This window comes from Podarcis tiliguerta, assembly GCF_965153285.1.
Source record: "Podarcis tiliguerta genome assembly, chromosome: 13".
Classification (NCBI taxonomy): Eukaryota; Metazoa; Chordata; class Lepidosauria; order Squamata; family Lacertidae; genus Podarcis; species Podarcis tiliguerta.
In genome coordinates, this window is record NC_139546.1 from 19,306,284 (window position 1) to 19,328,581 (window position 22,298).

Consider the following 22,298-nt stretch of genomic DNA (forward strand, 5'->3'; position numbering starts at 1 on the left):
TGAGTGGGGCTGAGAGACTTCAAAGAAGTGTGACTGGCCCAAGGTCACCCAGCAGCTGCATGTGGAGGAGCGGGGAAGCGAACCCGGTTCCCCAGATTACGAGTCCACCACTCTTAACCACTACACCACACTGGGAGATGTAGGCAGGCAAACAGGGCAGCGGACCAGGAAAAAACATATCGGTTGCAGTTACCCAAATAGCTGTAGCTGTACTTCTGATCTGGATACGAGTAATCTTGCTGGTCCCATTCCCGGTCCCCTCGAAGGATCATGTAATCGGTTCCTATGCCAGAAAGAGGAAAGGTGTGACATTTTAACTCAACACAGACAAAGAGACCCACCGCTCCCTTCCACCTACTGAGCCACTAGCTTTTCCAGAGAGAGAGGTCCTGGGTTAGAATCCTGCCTGGATGCTATTCCCTGTGTTTCAGAACCCAGGTGTGTATGCGGAGGTTCAGGGGCTCTAATCACAGAAGAAAAGGAGAGCACATGCCTTCCCCTCAACTGGGCTCTGCTCGGCTGCTTTTATTTCATCATTTAGTTTACCAGGTAAGGCTGCATTCCTGACCGCGTCCACCCAGAAGTAAATCCCACTGAATTTAATGGGGCTTATTTAACACCGGTCATTGACCACAAGGAAGAGATGCAATGGGACGGGGCTTATTTAGGGCTGGGCGATTCTGTCCGTTTCAGTTTGTCTGCTTCTCATTAAAAAAATAAGTAAAAAATCTCTAGTTCAGAGTTTCCCAAACCTGGGTCTCCAGCCATTTTTTGGACTACAACTCCTATCGTCCCTAGCTAGCAGGACCAGTGGTCAGGGATGATGGGAACTGTAGTACAAAAAACAGTCTAGTTCAGTGTTCCTCACCCATATGGAGCCCTGGGCCCCCCAAGGATATTCCAAGGGGGTGAAAAATGTATAAATGGGGTGAAGTGAGTGTTCCGGTTTTCGAACATTCTTTTGGAAGCCGAACGTCCGACGGGGCTTCCGATTGGCTGCAGGGGCTTCCAGCAGCCAATCAGAAGCCGCGCTTTGGAAGTCAAACGTTTCGGAAGTCGAACGGATTCTGTTCGACGTCCGGGGTACGACTGTATACGGCCTGCAAATTAATGTGCTTTTGGCAATTTCCCACCTGCTTGGTTTCGTCTCTGGCTGCATTAACCCATTAAGCCACACATTTACATGGCGACACAGGAAGGAGGGGCTGAGGAAGTGTCACAAACCTTGCCAGTTGAAAGCACCGGGGGCTCCGAAATAAATGCTGTTGGCGGTGAAGCCGCCACTGATGCCCATCTGGCACATGCCCGTTACGTCCGAGTCGCTGTTGGTGTTGCACATCTCGTTGTGGAAATGCTGCCATTCATCCTGCTCCTGAAGCTGCAGGTTGTTTCCGTGGACGTAGCATTTCCCAACCATGCGCCTCTGGTCCTCGTTGCCAGCCCACAAGACTCGGGTGTACCGGTGGGCACAAGCCTAGCAAAGTCAAGGAGACAAGGCTTTAGTTTGCACCGAAACGGGGTGGGGTGGGGTGAGGCTCTGGCCTTTCCTTGAAGGCACGCTTTCTGTTAGAATTCCTGCTCCATGATTGCAGTCATGGGATTGTTGTCATTCACATGACGGTGTATGTTTGAACTCCACAGCGTGGGAAGTGACGAAGACAGGAAGATTGTGTTACTGTGTTCCATGAAGTGGGGCTATTGTCCTTTTCTTTTTGTCTGATGCTAGAGAGAGAGGGAGCCATGTCGCAGTGCTCCGTGTGTGTTTATATGTAAATAAAGTAGATTAGCCAAAATGCTGAGTTGCTGAGGTCTGTCACGCAAGTTGCGCAAACTCTGTGGATCCCTAAGTGTGCCGGTGTCGGTTGGCATCGGTCGCTGTGATGTTCAGGCTGAAGAAAGCTCTTGAAGCTCCCGAACGATCAACCAGGAGGGAGAGAACATGCCAGTCAGGCATGTATCTTTGCCAGGGTCCTACTTGAGTGTAGGCTGAACTCCTGACACTTTCTGCCTTTCTAAGTCCATTCCATAGCCTTCATCATTCTCCTGACGGCAATTGGGATGTGTTTCTGTCGGTGCCATGCGAGTAAGCTGGCTCATGCAAGATCACGGCACTGCTGCACTCTAGCTCACACGGCACTCTAGCTCATCCCCAGGACATTCTGGGATCAAATCAGAAGCCTGGATGGCTTCTGTAATTCTGGAAATGTCCCAGGAAAATAGGGACGGTTGGAGGGTATGCCATACCCATGATTCCAGGTACTTTGGAGATATGTATGCATGGTCCGTGCATACTCAGCTTTAGCACTGAAAACCTTTCCATAGCCTAAGGTTCCCAAACATTTTTGGGTCACCATGCCCTTAGTTCCCTAAATTCATTCCCAGTGGCCCCTACCCTATAAAGAGCATCATTCAGAAGAGCGGTTTGCACGACTCACTAAAGAAGATAACGACACAACAAAATTCAAAGCAGGAGCAATTACCGTATTTTTTCCATCTATAAGACGCCCCCATGTATAAGATGCTCCCTATTTTGGGGGACTCAGATTTAAGAAAATGGGGGGGGGGAGACACGATCTGTGTATAAGACGCCCCCTTATTTTTGACATTATTTTTAAAGGGGAAAACCTAGTCTTATACATGGAAAAATATGGCAACTGCACATTTATTCAGAATTCAGTTAAAACTATTTAGTTCTCAGGGGCTGGACTGAGGAGGAATGGTGGGAACTCCCCACCCCCACCCCCTTCCTGCAACTTCCTGAGAAGAGGAGGACAGTATAGGTTTAGAACAGCGGTTTGCCGAAGGGCATAGTTCAGAGGCTGCAGAGGGGAGGAGCTGGGAAATATTGGAAGAGGAACAGCAGGAAGAAAAAGCACCAGGGGAGAGACAGCCAACAGACTCAGTGTCCTTGGAGAACATTCCTGACCCCCTTCTCCCAGGACCAGGCGGGCATTGAGAGTAGTAGAAGAGAAAGCTCAGAGGCAGAAAACACAGATCAACCAACACAAGGGTGATGTAGAATAGGAGGGACTGAGAGGGTGGGACTTTCCTTGGAGCAACACCATGATCTAAGAGAGACTGCATTCCTTCGGCTCTCTCTGTGAATATTGAATAAACCACTTGGTAAGAATTCCTGTTGTTGTTGTTGCTTCTTGGCATCGCACTGTGGGAAGGGATAGGATTCTCTGAAGCCTTGACATTAGTTTAATTAATCCAACAAGTTTATGAACTTGATTCAGTGATACCAGCTTTTCAAAGTCTGATAGTCATTTAAATGTTTTAATGTTTTAATGTTGTATTTTAATCTTGTTTTTAAGTTGTATTCATTCAACTTGTTTTTATTATTGGTTGTTAGCCGCCCTGAGTCTGGTCTTGGCTGGGGAGGGCGGGGTATAAATAAAATTTATTATTATTATTACTATTATTATTATTATTATTATTATTATTCGCAGCTCCAGAGCCCACTACCTTCCAAGGTAGTGACCATCGAACTGCTCTGACCATCGAACTGCTCTGGCCACCACTTCCAACTCCCATCCTGAGCTGGCTGTGATTATTCAGTCGCGAGGGATAGGCACTCTGTGCATGCTTACAGGTCCTCTCTTCTCTCATTGTATGTTACCAGGCTGACCGCTGGTATTGCAAACAGGCTAATTCTGACTGCACCCTGTGCTCAAATTAAGCTCTTCGCTGGATGCTTTCTAATTCCACGATGCTGTCAAGAGCGCTCCGTACATGCTCAGAGAAACTTTAATCTTCCTTGCATTGAGTATTCTGGGACTTGTGATTTTCAAGGAGAACAAATTCCTGGCCTAACCCAGGATAAAATTAGCTGCAAGGGACCACAATGGAGACAGCGGATGACAAAACTAGTCACGTCTCCAATAAGCCAGGGAAAGGAATGGAACAGAAGCAGCAAGCTTCTCAAGAAACTTAAACCCACCCGAAAAGGAACTACCGCTGGTATTTTCTTATAAAGCAAAAAAGAACTGGCACCTGCATTCTGATCTCCAAGGTGCCTGGCCGTCTGGCTGCCACCGCCCAAAGCTATTTCTTGAATTTCAGCAAATGCCAGTGGAGATTGGTGGAGGGTTTTATGTTTGTTTTTAAACCATTTAAAGGCGCTGATGTGGCAGAGGATCAAAATAGCTACCGGGAGAGATTCAAGGATGCGAAGGGCTTTGGGGCAGAAGTCGGGAGGATGTTATCTAAGATGTACCAGGAAACAGAGAGCCAGTTAGTGGCAGGTTTCTGAAGATCTTATGGATGTGCATAGCAGCGGCTTTTTCCTGCTTGCAATATTTGGGAAGGAGCAGGAAAGAAAGGTGGAGGTCTTAGTGGGTCTGACCCACTGGTTCCCAAACTCCCCCACCACTTGGAAATTACAGAGGGTCTTGGTGGACCACTTATTGATTTTCCCACCTCTTGTGGAATTTGTAATGCACTTTGTTGCTGTATTATTTGCGCGGACAGGCAGAGTCCCCAGGTCCCGAGCGCCCCCCCCCCGTCATGTGGAATAACGACTCAAGACAATGTGCTATGGGATTAAATTGGCCACAACTTTATTAAATTTCAAATGCGGGTAGACCTTGGCTCAGGCATTGGCCGTTATCCCTCCCCAGTCCCCAGCCGGGGACCTATGGAGCATCAGGGTTATCCAGTGTGTGGGGGGGGGATGGGCAGAGATAGCCGCCCCTGTTACGCCGCCGCCGCAGGGGAGAGCAATGACGACCTTTCGGCGTACGGTCAAAGCCTCCCTTCAGAAACCCCTTTAACGGGGAACCCTGGTATCGCCGCCACAAAGAGGAAGATGGACAAAAGGATTCCGCCCAAGGCCTGATACCGCCAAAGTTGTGACGTTTTGCTACGGGAAAGGCAAAACCTGCCAATGCAGGGAAATTCCTTTCCGGCCCTTTAACATCGACCTTAACGTAGCAACGCCCACATACCTGTGAAGAAAAGTTAACCTGCAAAACCTGTGAAGAAAAGTTAGCCTGCAAAATAAGACATTAACTGAAGGTGGGTAGGGTGGGAACTGGCCTCCATAGCCACTTACGTACTCACTGTTAAAACCGTGTTCATGGAATACAATCTTACTTGTCTACGAGCGATCACCAAAGAAGAAGAAGCTCCGCAACATCCAGGCAGCACCGGGTTCCTCATCCCTGCCATGGAGATGCTCCCTGCCCCATAAATACAAACTACTCACCATCACTCTCCCAGAAGATGCTCTCTGGCTTGCTATTGTCACCCCCAACCACATGTCTTCGACAATATTACTGTGTGGGTCACCTGCGGGGAGAACAGAGGGGCAAAAGAAAGAGGGAGAAATGCAGTTAGGACACAATCCACCTTCCCACCATGTTCCAAACACCCCTGCCATGCAATCCTATGCATGCCTACTCAGAAGTAAGTCCCATTGAGTGGCATAGGACTTCCTCCCCCATAAATGTGCAAAGGATTATTGCCAGGTCCTTTAAGGCACAGGTGGGGAATCTGTGGCCGCCCAGATGCTGCAGGGATTCCAACCTCCCTAGCCAGCATGGAAGCTGTGGTTCAACATCTGAAGGGCTACAAGTTCTTCAGACCTAGGCTTCACACACAAAACGGGATGCAGTTTTCATAGCTGCAGAAAGACAGATACTATTGTATAGTTTAATTATGGATTAATTTAATAGTTATAAACCACTTGGAAGTTGTTCTGGAATATAGGCAGTATATAAGAGGAGAGAAGGAAGGAAAGAAGGAGGATAAAAATAACATGTGAATGGATCTTGTTTGAAACCACTAATCAAAGCTGTAGGCACTACAGAGCAAAGAGATATACTGATAATTGATAAGTTTCATCTGGAAACCTAACAGGAACCAACAGAGGAATAATCAGGGCTTGCTGTCTATGACTTCATTTGCAAAAATAATAATCAGGGTTTTTTTCTGGGGGGATGCAGGGGTACTCATACCCCTAAACATTTTGTGAATCTAGCGGGGGCTCTCCTTTGCACATGCCCACGTACTTTTCACCTTGATGTCCACCCTCTCGCAGTCATCCGTGGCCGCTGTCAGAGGGCAAGCATACATGGCGCCCATTCGCGTGGCGTTCTCCATCCCTGTAGCCGTATCGCGAGGAGCTCCAGCAAGCAGCCTGAAGAAAGGGAGAATAAATAATAATAATGTTGAATTAGAGTTGGTGGAAGGGGAGCACTTGCTCACAATGAGAAAACACGGCTGCAATGTAATTTGGAAGAGATGGTATGCTTTTCACGGAAAGGACTCCCCGTCTTGGTCACTTTGGGGCTTAGTTTGGGCAACTGCTCATCACAACAAAATCTTGGGGTGTTTTTTTTAATGCTAGGTCTATTCCACCTCAGTTCATGTTTTGAGAGAGACGAAAATGCTTTGGGGTAAGAGCAGGGTGCCTTTCCCTCCTTGCTGATCCGTGACTGGTGTTTCCAGGAAACGGCTCCCGGCTCATAAAGCGGAACTTCCAAGCAAGTTGAAACTCAGCACTTCTTATTTTGGAAATTAAATACTACTTCACACCAGCAACTTGACCTCCAAACCGCCTCCATTTGGAGCAGCACGCTTTGCCTGCTCTTCCTTCCTCCCCGCATTTGTTTTTAAAAAGAACATTTTAATCCCTCCTGATCTTTGGTAAAGCTCCAGGTGGCTCGTAACGGAAGTAAAAAAAATTAACCCTAACGCAAAATTGAAAACACATCAGCTCTAAAAGCAACCCACATTCCAGTCAGGAGCAATGGATCCAAACTACAAGAAAGAAGATTCCACCTAAACATTAGGAAGAACTTCCTGACAGTAAGAGCTGTTCGACAGTGGAATTTGCTGCCAAGGAGTGTGGTGGAGTCTCCTTCTTTGGAGGTCTTTAAGCAGAGGCTTGACAACCATATGTCAGGAGTGCTCTGATGGTGTTTCCTGCTTGGCAGGGGGTTGGACTCGATGGCCCTTGTGGTCTCTTCCAACTCTATGATTCTATAAAAAACATTCACGGAGGGTGAGAAGCAGGAATGGTAAGAGATGTAACTGAGGGGAGGCTGTTGAGGAGAGTCCTGAGGTACCAGAGGGAGACGTCTTGGAGGGCTGTATTTGGCCCATGGGACGGAGGTTGCCCACCTCAATCTATAAACTCATATCTAATTTGATCAGGCATGAAACTACAGCAGCATCAGCTAGCCTGTCAAAGTAGCTAGTCCCCTGTGAGGAGAGGCTTCTTCCATTCCAGCAAAATATTACTTCCATCCTGGCACAGAGGCAGCTGGTGTGCGTTCCACCGCACTCTAAAAACACAGCTGTATTTTTTCAATGTTGTGGGCAAGGCGCCTCTCGCACTAGACAAAGGAAAGAAAGCAAAAGAACGCGCCAAGGGAACATTTCACAGTGGCAGGTGGCAGGTGGGAGGAAAACATTAAGCACAAAAGTCATGGATGGATGGAATGTATGTGCATGAACTAGAGAGGGTATGAACTGGTACATGAGGTTGCACAGGTAAAGGAGAGTTTGGATGTAGAATTAGCATTTTAGTGTGCTACGTATGGGCCAAAAATATGCGCTGGTATTTGGGGCTCTGCCTTGTACAGTGCTACCTCAGTTTTCAAATGTCTCTGTTGGCTAACATTTCGGTTTCCAACACGCCTCAGAAGTCAAACGGCGTCCGCTGAGGTACCACTGTATTTTTCTCATTTTATTCTATGAGATTTGCAAACCGCCCTTTGGGCCTCGGTTTTTGAACATTTCAGAAGAGTCTTCCGGAACGGATAACATTCGAAAACCAAGATTCCGCTGTACTCAATTTCTTGAGCAAGTTACTAGTCCTTACCATACTCCCATAACACCCACTTCATGACCAGCCACTGGGTTTCTGGTTCCCCTCAATTTCTCATTTTACCAACCTTAGGTTCAATCTTCCACATTTCTGAATGAGTTTGCAATATTTTTGGAAGTCCTCATGAAAATTCACTAGCATTTTAGTGCAGGTTTCTCCTGATAGACCCATTTCTGCAAAGCAATTGTCCTTCATACAATGGATCTTTGCCTGCTGTTTCCACTAACACGTACGTTAATGCACCTTTCGCCCTGGTATATGCATCTGTATACGCACTTGGTTGGAAAAACGCATTGCAAAATTTGGGGAAGTGCACATTTCGCAGGACAGCCTGAATTTCATTCTTGTATTGTTTCTAAAAGGGCAAACATGGAATGAATCAATTTTCTAACCCCTTCCCTGCCAGCTGCATGCCTCATTTCACATTTCCAAATGGGCCCCAAATGGTTGGGGCTCCCTGCAGAAGGAGATTTAGGGGAGGGCTACCAGGCTGCCCAGGGACGCGGGTGGCGCTGTGGGTTAAACTACAGAGCCTAGGACTTGCCGGGCAGAAGGTTGGTGGTTTGAATCCTCGCGACGGGGTGAGCTCCCGTTGCTCGGTCCCTGCTCCAGCCAACCTAGCAGTTCAAAAGCACGTCAAAGTGCAAGTAGATAAATAGGTACTGCTCTGGCGGGAAGGTAAACGGCGTTTCCGTGCATTGCTCTGGTTTGCCAGAAGCGGCTTAGTCATGCTGGCCACATGACCCGGAAGCTGTACGCCGGCTCCCTCGGCCAATAAAGGGAGATGAGCGCACAACCCCAGAGTCAGCCAGAACTGGACCTAGTGGTCAGGGGTCCCTTTACCTTTACCTTTACCTTTACCACCGTATAAGCAAAAAGTATTTATTCTCCCAGGGCATCGTTTAACTGTGGAGTTCAACAGCCTGGTTTGCATGCCAACTGAGTAAACTATATTGCCAGATAAATAGGTACAACTAGATGCTCCATTATTAGGCACAGGTTCAGTAGATGCCAACCTGTATCTACAAGGACAAAATAGTCATTCATAGAATCATAGCTGGAAGGGACCACCAGGAATCTTTTGCTCAACGTGGGGCTCGAACCCACAACCCTGAGATCAAGAGTCATATGCTCTACCGACTGAGCTATTCCTGACTTGTTGAAACGGGCAGCGTAGGAAAGTTGCCAAATAAGGATTTCTGACGTCACCACCTCAAGAACCCGGAAAATACCATCACCACTGTTTTCAGTTTAGGAAACATCCCCTTATTTGGGATACGAACCAGCCTTTCCATAGAAATTCCTTAGTAATTTGTGGACTTGCCCCTAAGGTCATGTGGAGCTGATGGGGCAGAAGATGGGCTGAGATGTTTGTACAAATGGCCGCCTCTGAAGATTCTCTGAAGATTGAAAGAGTGTTTTGTTCTGGGGTTTTTTTTGCCAGTCCTCACATGTGAGAGATTAGAACTGAAGGGCTAGGCTAGAAAGTGGAGGCAGAGAGTATGGGGGAGCTGGAGTAAAGACAGAGGGATGATGCTATCACTGCGATGGGAAAGAAACCTGCTCAGTGCCCAACAGGGCTGAATGTTATCTGGTTTTCAACATTGTGATCTATCACCAGCTAAACCAGCTATCAAGAGCTGGACCATAAAGAAGGCTGATCACCGAAGAATTGATGCTTTTGAATTATGGTGCTGGAGGAAACTCTTGAGAGTCCTATGGACTGGAAGAAGATCAAACCTATCCATTCTGAAGGATATCAGCCCTGAGTGTTCACTGGAAGGACAGATCCTGAAGCTGAGGCTCCAATACTTTGGCCACCTCATGAGAAGAGAAGACTCCCTGGAAAAGACCCTGATGTTGGGAAAGATTGAGGGCACAAGCAGAAGGGGACGACAGAGGACGAGATGGTTGGACAGTGTTCTTGAAGCTACCAGCATGAGTTTGACCAAACTGCGGGAGGCAGTGGAAGACAGGAGTGCCTGGCGTGCTCTGGTCCATGGAGTCACGAAGAGTCGGACACGACTAAACGACTAAACAACAACAACAAGACCAGCTATCACAATGCACAATATTATCACCAGGTCATAATCATGAAACCGAGATCATTATATGCACTCAAGCTGCATGTATAAAAACAGGATCGTGTAAAAGAGAGGGCAAAACCTAAGAAGGGCAGGGAAGCCCCTGCCCTTGGCACGGCTCTGGCGAGCTTTGCCAAGAGACCTCTTGACATACGGATGCTGCCTCTGTGAATCATCATGCCCTTTGTGCGCGAGAGATGTGATTTGTGCGGGAAATATTTTGCCTCCCAGATAAAAGGTACATGAGTCATCAGATGAAGCATGCTTTTCGGCTTCCCGCAGGGACGCCACATCCAGCCAGCCTAGCCCCCCAACAATGGATGGGTAAGAAACGGAAGCTGAGTGGCAGGCATCTCTCACCTGCCCTGACTCAATCCGTGAATCATTTGCAAGTGGCAACTTCCCCTCCTGCTTCTGCCAGTGCTTAGTAATCTGCTCTCTTATATCCTGACTGTGTGTGTGTAAGAGAGAGTGCCTTTAGGCCACAATTTTATCACAGTCTGCCCAGCGCATCTCTCAGTGCTAAAAACTGCTGCTTCCTTCAGCTGGGAGGGGAGCACAGGTGCAGCCATTTGAAGTGCATTTGGGGTGTGTGGTTTTTTTTGGGGGGGTCCAAATCCGTTTGCACCACATTTAGTAGGATAGTTGTACCTTGGATCCCAAATTCCTTGTGAATTGAACTTTTTGGCTCCCAAACTCCGCAAACCTGGAAGTGAGTGTTCCGGTTTGCGAACGTTCTTTGGAACCCAAACGTCTGACGCAGCTTCCATGGCTTCCGATTGGCTGCAGGAGCTTCCTGCAGCCAATCGGAAGCCGTGCCTTGGTTTTCCAAACGTTTTGGAAGTCGAATGGATTTCCAGAATGCATTTTGTCTGACTTCTGAGGTACGACTGTAGTGGAAAGGATCTTGGGGGTCTTAGTTAACCAGAATCTGAACACAAGTCAACAGTGTGATGCAGTAGCAGCAGCAAAAAAAGAGCTAATGCTATTCTATGCTGCATCAACAGAAGTGTAGTGTTCAGATGCTGGATGAGGGTGGCGCTGTAGTCTAAAACCACTGAGCCTCTTGGGCTTGCTGATGGGATGGTCTGCGGTTCGAATCCCCATGACGGGGTGAGCGCCGTTCCAGCTCCTGCCAACCTAGCAGTTCAAAAGCATATATTGCTTAAAAATAAAATAAAAAATGCAGGTGTTTGAATAGAAGAGGAGCATTTGGTCTCATACCAAATCAGACCCATTTCCCAACTAGGTCCACCACTGACTCTCCGGGGTCTTAGGCAGGGATAATTCTCAGCCCTGCCCAAAGATGGCAGAATTCAAACCCAGGACGTTCTGCAATGCAGAGCATGTGCTTTGCTGCCACCAAACTATGGGCCCCTCCCTCAAAGATGGCCGTCCCCAGGCTGGGATCCTTTGATGTCGAAACGGACCCCGTGCCAAGACAAACTGTTTTATTAAGACAAATTGTTCTGCTATCGAGCTCTGGGACGTGACAGACGGGAAGCGCCCTTTGTCACATTTCTTTCACACCCTTTCACATTTCTGTCACGCCCTTCCTCCAAGAAGGTTGTGTGTGTGTGCCTGTGCGGCGGTGGCAGTGTCACTCCTTTCAAGCTCAAAGCAGGCCTGTGGTTTAGGCAGAGAGATTTGAGTTAGGCTGAAAAAATGCAACGTCCCCAAGGTGAGCCAGGTGGACATTTGAACCAGTCTCCTTCCCCTGTAGCCCTCTAAGAGCTCTTCCATATTTTTGCTGGTTGTCTGCTTGCCCAGGGGAAAGGGCCCCCCCGAATTTGAAGGAGGGGACCGGCCCCCCCCAATGTTCTGCAGTGACATGCGGGCATGATGCAAGCACGTCATGTGGCGTGCTCATGTCGCTCATGCGTGCCGCGTAGCCTGGTCACGGCATGCACGTCCACACATTGCGCGTCACATGCGAAGGATGTGAACACACCATGCGATGTGCTGCTGTCATAAGTGCACTTCATGTGGCGCCGGCCCACTCAATCACGGCGGTCAAGCCAATGCGATTGGCTCCAACTGAGCGCTAAACTGCGGTTCTCCCACAGAGAAAAAGCAGCAGGACAAGTGGAAGCATGGACAACAACAACAACAACAACAACAACAATTTATTTATACCTGCCCATCTGGCTGGACTCTGGGCAGCTCCAAACAGAATACAATGGTACCTCTGGTTATGAACTAAATTTGTTCTGGAGGTCCATTCTTAACCTGAAACCTTTCTTAACCTGAGGTACCACTTTAGCTAATGGGGCCTCCCCCTGTGATAGATGTTCTCATTCTTGGGCAAAATTCTTAACCTGAGGTACTACTTCCGGGTTAGCGGAGTCTGTAACCCAAAGTGTTTGTAACCCGAGGGATTTGTAACCTGAGGTATCACTGTATTAAAAACATGATAAAACATCAAACATTACAAACTTCCCTAAACAGGGCTGCCTTCAGATGTCTTCTAAAAGTCAGATAGTTGCTTATTTCCTTGACATCTTATGGGAGGGCGTTCCACAGGGCGGGCACCACTGCAAGCCATGAGAAGAGAGAAGAAGAGTTTGGATTTGATATCCTGCTTTATCACTACCCTAAGGGATCTCAAAGCAGCTAATGTTCTCCTTTCCCTTCCTCCCCCACAACAAACACTCTGTGAGGTGAGTGGGGCTGAGAGACTTCAGAGAAGTGTGACTGGCCCAAGGTCACCCAGCAGCTGCATGTGGAGGAGCGGGGAAGCAAACCCAGTTCCCCAGATTATGAGTCCACTGCTCTTAACCGCTACACCACACTGGCTCACAGTTAGCCTACACCAAGCCACTTTGGGGAGATTCAGGGGCAAGGCTGCTTCATGCTGTCAGTCAGGCTATAGAACTGTAGGCTAGGTGCTGCATGAGACAGTCCTGTGACTCTCAACCGGAGTGATAAATCCAATGGGATGGGATGCATTTGGATTACCTGCAGAGAATGCGGCAATTGATCATGGCTTGCATCCAGCAGACTGGACACAAAGTAATATTCGGAACATGCGAAAGCAGCTTGAACGTTAGGCTTGTAGTTTAATTGGGATAGGGAAATAACCACTTGTTTGCCAGAGTACTATAAGTGGACATTGGGACGCGGGTGGCGCTGTGGGTTAAACCACAGAGCCTAGGACTTGCTGATCAGAAGGTTGGCGGTTCGAATCCCCGCGACGGGGTGAGCTCCCATTGCTCTGTCCCTGCTCCTGCCAACCTAGCAGTTCAAAAGCACCTCAAAGTGCAAGTAGATAAATAGGTACCGCTCTGGCAGGAAGGTAAACGGCATTTCTGTGCGCTGCTCTGGTTCACCAGAAGTGGCTTAGTCATGCTGGCCTCATGACCCGGAAGCTGTACGCCGACTCCCTCAGCCAATAAAGCGAGATGAGTGCCGCAACCCCAGAGTCAGCCATGACTTGACCTAATGGTCAGGGGTCCCTTTACCTATAAGTGGACATAGTATCTTTTTATTAAGCCTTTGGTCTCTTGGCAAGCCCAGCTTTCTGCTCTCAATCAATCTGGCAGCTCCGGGAAGTCCAACTGGCATGACAAGGAAGTCATTGGGACAAAACACAATGGCTTTGAGCGAGTGCCAGCAATAGTACCAACCCACCCTGTTAAGGAAGAGGAAGAAGGGGGAGGGAGATGAAAATCCCAAGGCCAGAATTAGGGAGAGGGACTTTTTCTCCTCCTCCTCCTGCCTCCGTTTATATATCAGCAGCCCTCGGGCTTCTGTGGCTGCGGGGTCAAAAATGTGGCTTTTTGTGCGTCGCAGAGAAACTCGCAAAGGAAGGAGGGGGCTGAGGAAGTACAACAGAGGCCTCAAATGTCAGCTTAACCCAGAATGGAGCCCCAAGCTTCCAGGCATTAATTGCATCGAACTGGAAAGGGGGGGGAAGTACCAACAGTAAGGGAATGGCAGTATAAGTTATTAGACTACGCAGAAATGGCTCAATTGACAAATAGGTTAAGGGGAAATACAAAACAATCATTTACGCAAAAATGGGATATGTTCAAGAAATACCTACAAAAATATAACAATGATATAACATCCATGGCAGCATTTGAATGACCCTTGTGTAAATCAAATGCTATTAAATAAGGAAAAATGGTACGATAGGTTATAAGAAAGTACTAGAAATTATAGTAAGAGTAAGGTAAGAAGTATAAGTACATTCAATGTTGTAACTTACATCGGGAAATGACGGGAAGTCTTTTTGATATAATTTAGTTTACTGGATTTTTACTTTGGTTTATTTTTGTTTAGCTAGAAATTATAAGAAAAGAGCATGTGCAAGCACAAGTTTAAATCAATATTTAACAGTATAATTATTTAAGGTTGTTATTACTATTATTATCAGTTTTACCTTTGTGCATGTACTTAAGATTGTGTATGGATGTCAACCTACCTTGTGAGGTAGGTTGGGCTGAGAGGCGGCGACTGGCCCACACTCACCTAGTGAGCTTCATGGCCAAGTGAGGGATTTGAACCCGGATCACTCAGGTCCTAGTTCAACCTTATAACTGTTATGTACTGAAGTTCTCACCCTGGGCCAGCAGGGGGATACTGTAGATAGTTTTCACTCAGGTCCACATATGCAAATAAGGAATTGAAAGTGACGTTCAGTGATTGGATAGTTACAGAAAGTGGTTACAGTTGCGTTATAGTGGAGCAGGCTGGCTGAACCCTTCAGTTCAGTTCTGTTCTGGCCTGTGAATAAACAAGAGCTGTCTGAAGAATCGCTGTGTTGTCTGATATGTTCACCCACAACTTAACAATAACCACCGTACTATATGACTCCCACCAACCCTAGCTTCTGCTTTGCACGCCAGGGTGCTGTGGTTTGCATCAAGACCAGCTGGGAGCAATTTTTTTTTTTTAAAAAAGTTTGTACATTTGAAAAGGGGTGAAAGGAGCAGGGGAATCTAGGCCCAGTGCAAAAGACAACGACAAGTCCTCTTCTAAGTTGCAGGCCCCTGGGATACCTCCTCACAAAGTCCTTAGTGTCTGAAAATTTGCCAGCAGCCAGCTAAAACCGGTCCTCTCTCCTTCCACTTTCACTATTGAGGGTTGCTACAGCTAAAAGATAAAAGAACTGGATAAAATAGATTTCCCATCAATAAAATTCCCTGGTGCTAAATCAGGAGACAGGCTTCAGGGGTGGCTAATTCAGAACAGACACAGTGCCGCTCGCTTGCAGCACTGCAAGAAAATACCCCCCAGGGTCCACGCTGCTAGCGCCACATTTAGAATTTCTCAATCTGCATCCCAACTTATTTAGATACTTAGAGCATTTGTAACCCACCAGTCAGCCAAAAAGGCACTTATACGTAGAGTGGCTCACAATGTGAAGAAGACAGTCCCTGCCTACAGGCTTAAAACAAACAGACAGACAGACAGACACATAAGGGGAAAGGGACACGGAGGGAGGAGGAAAACCTCAAACTCAGGCACCAATTCCTAAGCCATTGTTCTTCTATTGGCCAAATGGCTCAGTTCAGGGGTAGGAGGTACCTGACACAGCTTTCGGCAAAGCTGATGGAAAGAGGCCTGCTTCCCACTGAGGCAGCCTGGTGGAATGGCTAAAGAGGCGGAGGAGGGATGGTGGGGCTGGGCTGTTGCTGCAGAGCTGGTGGGGCAAGCTCTGCTCCCCATTTGCCCCACCGAGGCAGTCTGATGCCCCCGCAGAATTTTGGTTGCCTGGGAAGAGGGGTTGGTTGTTAAACCACTCTGGGAACTGTAGCTCCAGGAGTGGGGATAGGGGTCACCTAACAATTCTCAGCACCCTCAACAAACTGCACTTCCCAGAACTCTTTGGGGGAGCCACTGTTATGTACTGAAGTTCTCCCCCTGGGCCAGCAGGGGGATACTGTAGATAGTTTTCACCCAGGTCCACATATGCAAATAAGGAATTGAAAGTGACGTTCAGTGACTGGATAGTTACAGAAAGTGGTTACTGTTGCGTTGTAGTTGAGGTCTATTTAAGCAGGCTGGCTGAACCCTTCAGTTCTGTTCTGTTCTGGCCTGTGAATAAACAAGAGCGGTCTGAAGAATTGCTGTGTCGTCTGATAGGTTCACCCACAACTCAACAGCCACGACTTTATGAAGTGGCCTCATAGTGCTTTAAAAGTACAGTGCAAGTGGTGTGTGTGTGTGTGTGTGTGTGTGTAGTCCTGCTTCCTAACAGGGAGTGCACTGAGTTGGCCTTTAGGTCCCATTGCACTGACTCTGATGCTATGGAATTTAAAATCCAGCACACAAGATCATAATCTTGCAAAATGCCTGAGCTTGGCAAAGATGTGAGATTTCTTCCTTTTCTTTGAATGCACTGCCCCGTGGAGAGAACCCCCCCCCCCCACACACACACAAAAGGAAAGCTATAAGTGGATGTAATGATATAGGCCATGAGCAGTGGAAGCAATGTAGAGTTGTGAAGGTGTGCAAGGCAGTTGAATTTCCTCTCCAGCCTCCTGGACGCTCTGTGGCCTGCGGGCTGGGGACAGAGACGTCCTACTCTTCCAAACTTCACTCCTCTCTGCTTGTCCTTTTTTGATCGAGGGTGCGATATTGCATTACCTTCAGGGTGTGGTTACTTTTGTTGTTGTTTAGTCGTTTAGTCATGTCCAACTCTTCGTGACCCCATGGACCAGAGCACGCCAGGCACTCCTGTCTTCCACTGCCTCCCGCAGTTTGGTCAAACTCATGCTGGTAGCTTCGAGAACACCATCCAACCATCTCGTCCTCTGTCGTCCCCTTCTCCTTGTGCCCTCCATCTTTCCCAACATCAGGGTCTTTTCCAGGGAGTCTTCTCTGCTCATGAGGTGGCCAAAGTATTGGAGCCTCAGCTTCAGGATCTGTCCTTCCAGTGAGCACTCAGCGCTGATTTCCTTCAGAATGGAGAGGTTTGATCTTCTTGCAGTCCATGGGATTCTCAAGAGTCTCCTCCAGCACCATAATTCAAAAGCATCAATTCTTTGGTGATCAGCCTTCTTGATGGTCCAGCTCTCACTTCCATACATCACTACTGGGAAAACCATAGCTTTAACTATACGGACCTTTGTAGGCAAGGTGATGTCTCTGCTTTTAAAGATGCTGTCTAGGTTACTTACATGCTCTCATTTCCACCACCATCACCTTCAAATATATATACAGTATATATATTTCTACTCTCCTGACTTTAGGCAAAGTTTTGCTCAGTGCTCACAAAAATGCACTAGGGGGACAGACTGGAGGAAAGAGAGAGGGGGGAGGATGTCCTGTGTGCCCCCCATGGGCACCTCTTCCCCTGGCGCCAGCAGTGGCAGAGATTGTAAAGCTAGTCCAAAAAGGATCCGCACTGGTGCCAGAGAAGCCAAGTGTAAACACAGCCAGGGAGTTGCGTCGAGAGAGAGAGCGAGCAAGAGAGGGAGGGAGGGAGGGAGAGATGGCAGGCATTCAGAGAGCCATACTCTGGGCAAATGTCATTTCCCATTAACCCATCTGCTTAAAGAGGCAGCTTGGCTCTGGCTAAGGAGAAACGGAGGAAAGATCGAAACGGAGATTACAGGCAGGAGACTGGAAAGGGAGAGCAGGGCAGGCTCAACGCTACCACTTTAATTGGATAGAAAGCAGCGAAGAGAACCTTCCTTAGTCCACCCACAGGAGCAGGAAAAGCCCCTTCTTTGCCAGCAGGCCAGAAGGATGAAAGCTCAGTCCCCTTCCAGGACTTGAAGAACCCTTAGGGTAGCAGTTCAGCACTGCTTCTTCCCCTCAACTCTCCCCGCACCTGCTCTTCAGGACAAGACAGGCTGGACAGAGGAGAAACTGGTGCCCAAGTCCTAGCAGAGTCTTGCACTCTTGACTCTCATTGATCCATACACCAAGTCCTGCCCTGGGACATGGGCATGGCATGAACGAGGGTAAAGGTAAAGGGACCCCTGACCATTAGGTCCAGTCGTGGCCGACTCTGGGGTTGTGGCGCTCATCTCGCTCTATAGGCCGAGGTTTGTCCACAGACAGCTTCCGGGTCATGTGGCCAGCTTGACTAAGCCGCTTCTGGCGAACCAGAGCAGCGCACAGAAACGCCGTTTACCTTCCCGCCGGAGTGGTACCTATTTCTCTACTTGCACTTTGATGTGTTTTTGAACTGCTAGGTTGGCAGGAGCAGGGACTGAGCAACGGGAGCTCACCAGGGAGCTCTGTGGACAAACTCCGGCTCCCTTGGCCAATAAAGCGAGATGAGCGCCGCAACCCCAGAGTCGGTCATGACTGGACCTAATGGTCAGGGGTACCTTTACCTTTAATAACACTTGTAATGTAGCAAATACAGTGGTACCTCTGGTTGCAAATGGGATCCGTTCCGGAGGCCCGTTTGCAACCTTAACAGAACGCAACCCGCTTCTGCGTGTGCGCAGGTCGCGATTTGCCACGTTTGCGCATGCGCTTGATGTCATTTTGCGTGTCTGCGCATGCATGAGTGGCGAAACTTGGAAGTAACCCGTTCCGTTACTTCCGGGTCGCCGCGGGACGCAACCTGAAAACGCGCAACCTGAAGCAAACGTAACATGAGGTATGACTGTATTGTGGACAATATGGATAGATATAAAATATGGATTATGAGATAATATGCAGCTGAGAAGGTGTACAATAGGATCCATGGAGGGGAAGGCGAGAAGTCTGGAGATTCGCAGGAATCTCTAAATATGGATATGTAGTTTGGATTGTTATAATTTTATATTTGTAAAATCCAACAAAAATTATTTTTTTTAAAAAGGAAAGGAAGTGAACCTTCACGGTGAGGGAGGCAACGCTCAACACAGAAGAGACAACGGAGGCTCCTCTTGCTTGCGAAGGTCTAAAGCGGGGAAAAGCCTAGTTGCTCCCTCCTTTCCCCAGATTAACAGCTCTGGGCTGCTGGCACCAGCAGGCTGGCTTCATTCCACGTTGACTCCTTCCCAGAGAACTCTGTGCCTTTATGGCTTTGCACTCCTTGTCCAGCTGGACCACCCACGGTTCAGACCGAAGGGGCAAGACCGAAGAACAAAGGAATGTGATGTAAGGGAGATCTTAAGCTGTGCAGGTACAAAGTGGACTCGGTCTACCCAGCAGCCTTTCTGAATCACAACCCCTGCCCCTATTCGTTTGTGGGTTGAGAGAGGGGGTCCAAATGTCCCCACCACAATGGCAAGAAGATTCATGTTTTCCCCATCCTCAATCTGCGAAATCTATTGCTAGGGGAAGGCAGTGTGTCCCACCAGTGTGAGTGTACATGATGTCTGGTAGTACGGAAAGGACCTGTTTTCAAATGCCATCTCTGTCAAGGACTTGCAAGGTGGCCTTGGGCAAATTGCTTCTTTGCAGCCTCAGTTTTTCATTGGTCAAAATGGGAATGACCTTCTCTGTGTGTCTGCCACACACACGGGATGGGAGAGAAATCCAGTCCAGTTCCTACTGAAAGGTAAATCTGCCAGATCCACACTTTCTGAAACAATACATCAACTCTGAAATTCACGCTCCTCTGAATTTTGCAATGCAGTTCTCTACATGTGCAAAAATGCATATACAGTGGTGCCCCGCAAGACGAATGCCTCGCAAGACGGAAAACCCTCTAGACGAAAGGGTTTTCCGTTTTTCGATGCGCTTCGCAGGACGAATTTCTCTATGGGCTTGCTTCGCAAGACGGAAATGTCTTGCGATTCCTGGGGGTTTTTTTCTGCTCCTCACCCCCTTTTTCTAAGGCACTAAGCTGCTAATAGCCTTTTAGCAGCTAATCCGCTAATCCCTTAAACCTTTAATAGCCGCTAATAGCCGCTAAACCGCTAATAGCGCTAATCCGCCAATCCGCTAATGGGCTTGCTTTGCAAGACGAAAAAACCGCTAGATGAAGAGACTCACGGAATGGATTCTTTTCGTCTTGCGAGGCACCACTGTATATCACTGCAAAGTGTGCATTAAAATGCATGTGTTTGTGAAAATAACACACAGAAATGCATTATTTTAGGGGAAATGGCTTTGCGAAAAAAGAGAGAGTGCATATTAGGCAGAATTGTATACAAACCTGGGACTCAGCTAGATTGGTAAAAGCATGTTATACGTGTTGTAGATGCATTATAACACTGTGACCTCAGACGGCACTGTGGAGTTCCGCTTTTGTCAACGCGCTTTCTCATAAAAAGTTTACAACAGGCTTCTTCAAACTCGGCCCTCCAGGTGTTTTTGGCCTACAACTCCCATGATCCCTAGCTAGCAGGACCAGTGGTCAGGGATGATGGGAGTTGTAGTCCCAAAACATCTGGAGGGCCGAGTTTGAGCAAGCCAGGTTTACAATGTGTTTTCCTGAAATGCTTCTTTCTGTCTAGATCCAGCCTTGAATTCTAGGAGAAATTCACCCTAAAACGCTGGTGAATTTTCAGGACAATTTATTGTTTTTTTTTATATATATAGTGAATTGCTACAGGAGTGAGGAGAACTGAATTTAAGATTGGGGGGAAATGAGAAACGGAGAGAAACGGAAATGGACAGTTCTCTCCCTCCCTAACACACACATGAACTCTCATAACCAGCCACCAAAGTCTCTGCTCATCTGTGAGCTGTTACTCACTTGGTTTGTAGGGGCACCCAAGAGCTCAGAAGTCGTGCAACTTACCCCACCCTCATTTTTTTCCTTAGAAATATTAAGTAGTACAGTGGTATCTCGGTTTAAGTACTTAATTCGTTCCGGAGGTCCGTTCTTAACCTGAAACTGTTCTTAACCTGAAGCACCACTTTAGCTAATGGGGCCTCCTGCTGCCGCCGCGCCGCCGGAGCACAATTTCTGTTCTCATTCTGAAGCAAAGTTCTTAAGCTGAAGCACTATTTGTGGGTTAGCGAAGTCTGTAACCTGAAGCGTATGTAACCCGAGGTACCACTGTAGAATAAATTTTAAGTATTGAGAAAACTGCTTTAGTAAAGAAGGGGGGCGGGGGGAGAGATTAATGATATCTTCATTCTTGGCCACTCACTGCTGTACATGGAAGCTTCAATATTTTTCTCCATGGCTGATCCAGAGCAGAAGACATTGATGCATTCAGAAAATTGTCTTAATATATCAAAATATGAACGAGCCTTTTGCTTGGGCACACCAACCCCTTCCTCCTTTCTCAGTGCACTATAGTTAACCACAAATGCCTTCAACTGGCCGTGGTTTACAGGGCTGTCGCCGGGGTGGGCAAAATGCAGAAATGTTTTTTGAAGCTTATCAAGTTGTTCTGGGTTGCTAATGCCTTTGGGGATAATTGAATGAGGTGTATGTGAAAGACAGGGAGAGAGATCTGGGTTGCTGGTGGGATATTAATTTGGAGGAAAATAAATTAATTTCACATGGCTTTTTCTATAGGTGATTTGGTGGTGGTGACAACAGGTAGCTGAAGGGGAGCTGATCTGAAGCAGGACCTATTAGGAAATTAATTAGGAGAGAATTAATTGAAAAGGAATTGATCTAGGGTGTGGTGAAAAATTAAAGGAAGACTTTCTCTGGGGTGACTTGAATGGGATTTTTGTGGGTTTGGCTTCTGCGAAGTTTAAATTCTACTCTTTTTAATTTGCATAAGCTTTGCATATGCTAATTTATACAAATACAGTAGATGTAAATTTCTGTCTATTGGACCATAGCCCAAATATTTTAAATAACTAGGTATTTTAAATATTTTAACTACTAGCAGTGCCTCTGGTTATATCCAGGTTGGAAAATAATGGTTATTGGCAGTCCTGGCTCCAAGATTTTGGGGGTCCCCAGCGCTCCCCTAAATCTGGAAGAGGTGGGACAGGCAAACTGAGAAATCTCTGAGGCTGCATCTGATCTTCCTGTATTCCCTATGCAATTTGAAAAGGACTGTTAGGACAATCGAGTTTCTACTGGTCTTAGTGCCTGGGCAAATGTCCACCTTCTGGAGTCTGCCCTGGTTACTAATATTGTTATAAATTATTAATGTTAATCTGAAGGCAGCCCTATTTAGGGAAGTTTTATAGGACTTATGTTTTTAGATATGTTGTAAGCCTCCCAGAGTGGTTGGGGAAACCCAGCCAGATGAGTGGGTATAAATAATAAAATTAATATTGTTGTTGCTATTACAGTGGTACCTCAGGTTAAGTACTTAATTCATTCCGGAGGTCCGTTCCTAACCTGAAACTCTTCTTAACCTTTAGCTAATGGGGCCTCCTGCTGCTGCCGCGCCGCCGGAGCATTCTGTTCTCATCCTGAAGCAAAGTTCTTAATCCGAGGTACTATTTCTGGGTTAGCGGAGTCTGTAACCTGAAGCATATGTAACCCGAGGTACCACTGTACAGTGGTACCTCAGAAGTCGAAGAGAATCCGTTCCAAAAGTCCGTTCAACTTCCAAAAC

The 22,298-nt window shown here is 47.4% G+C and overlaps 1 protein-coding gene across 2 annotated transcripts in view; it reads right to left on the bottom strand.

Moving 5' to 3' along the window:
* Positions 1-22,298, bottom strand: part of ITGA3 (integrin subunit alpha 3) — an 81,785-nt gene that overhangs the window by 35,353 nt on the left and 24,134 nt on the right. For both annotated transcript variants that reach the window (XR_014504147.1, XM_083408376.1), the window contains exons 2-5: positions 6,015-6,142; positions 5,210-5,292; positions 1,225-1,474; positions 194-283 (exon numbers count right to left, since the gene is read on the bottom strand). Coding sequence is in view for 1 of the 2 variants with exons in the window: in XM_083408376.1 (XP_083264502.1) it covers positions 194-283; positions 1,225-1,474; positions 5,210-5,292; positions 6,015-6,142 (551 nt within the window). In the remaining variant the exon portion in view is untranslated. The remainder of the gene's footprint in view (positions 1-193; positions 284-1,224; positions 1,475-5,209; positions 5,293-6,014; positions 6,143-22,298) is intronic.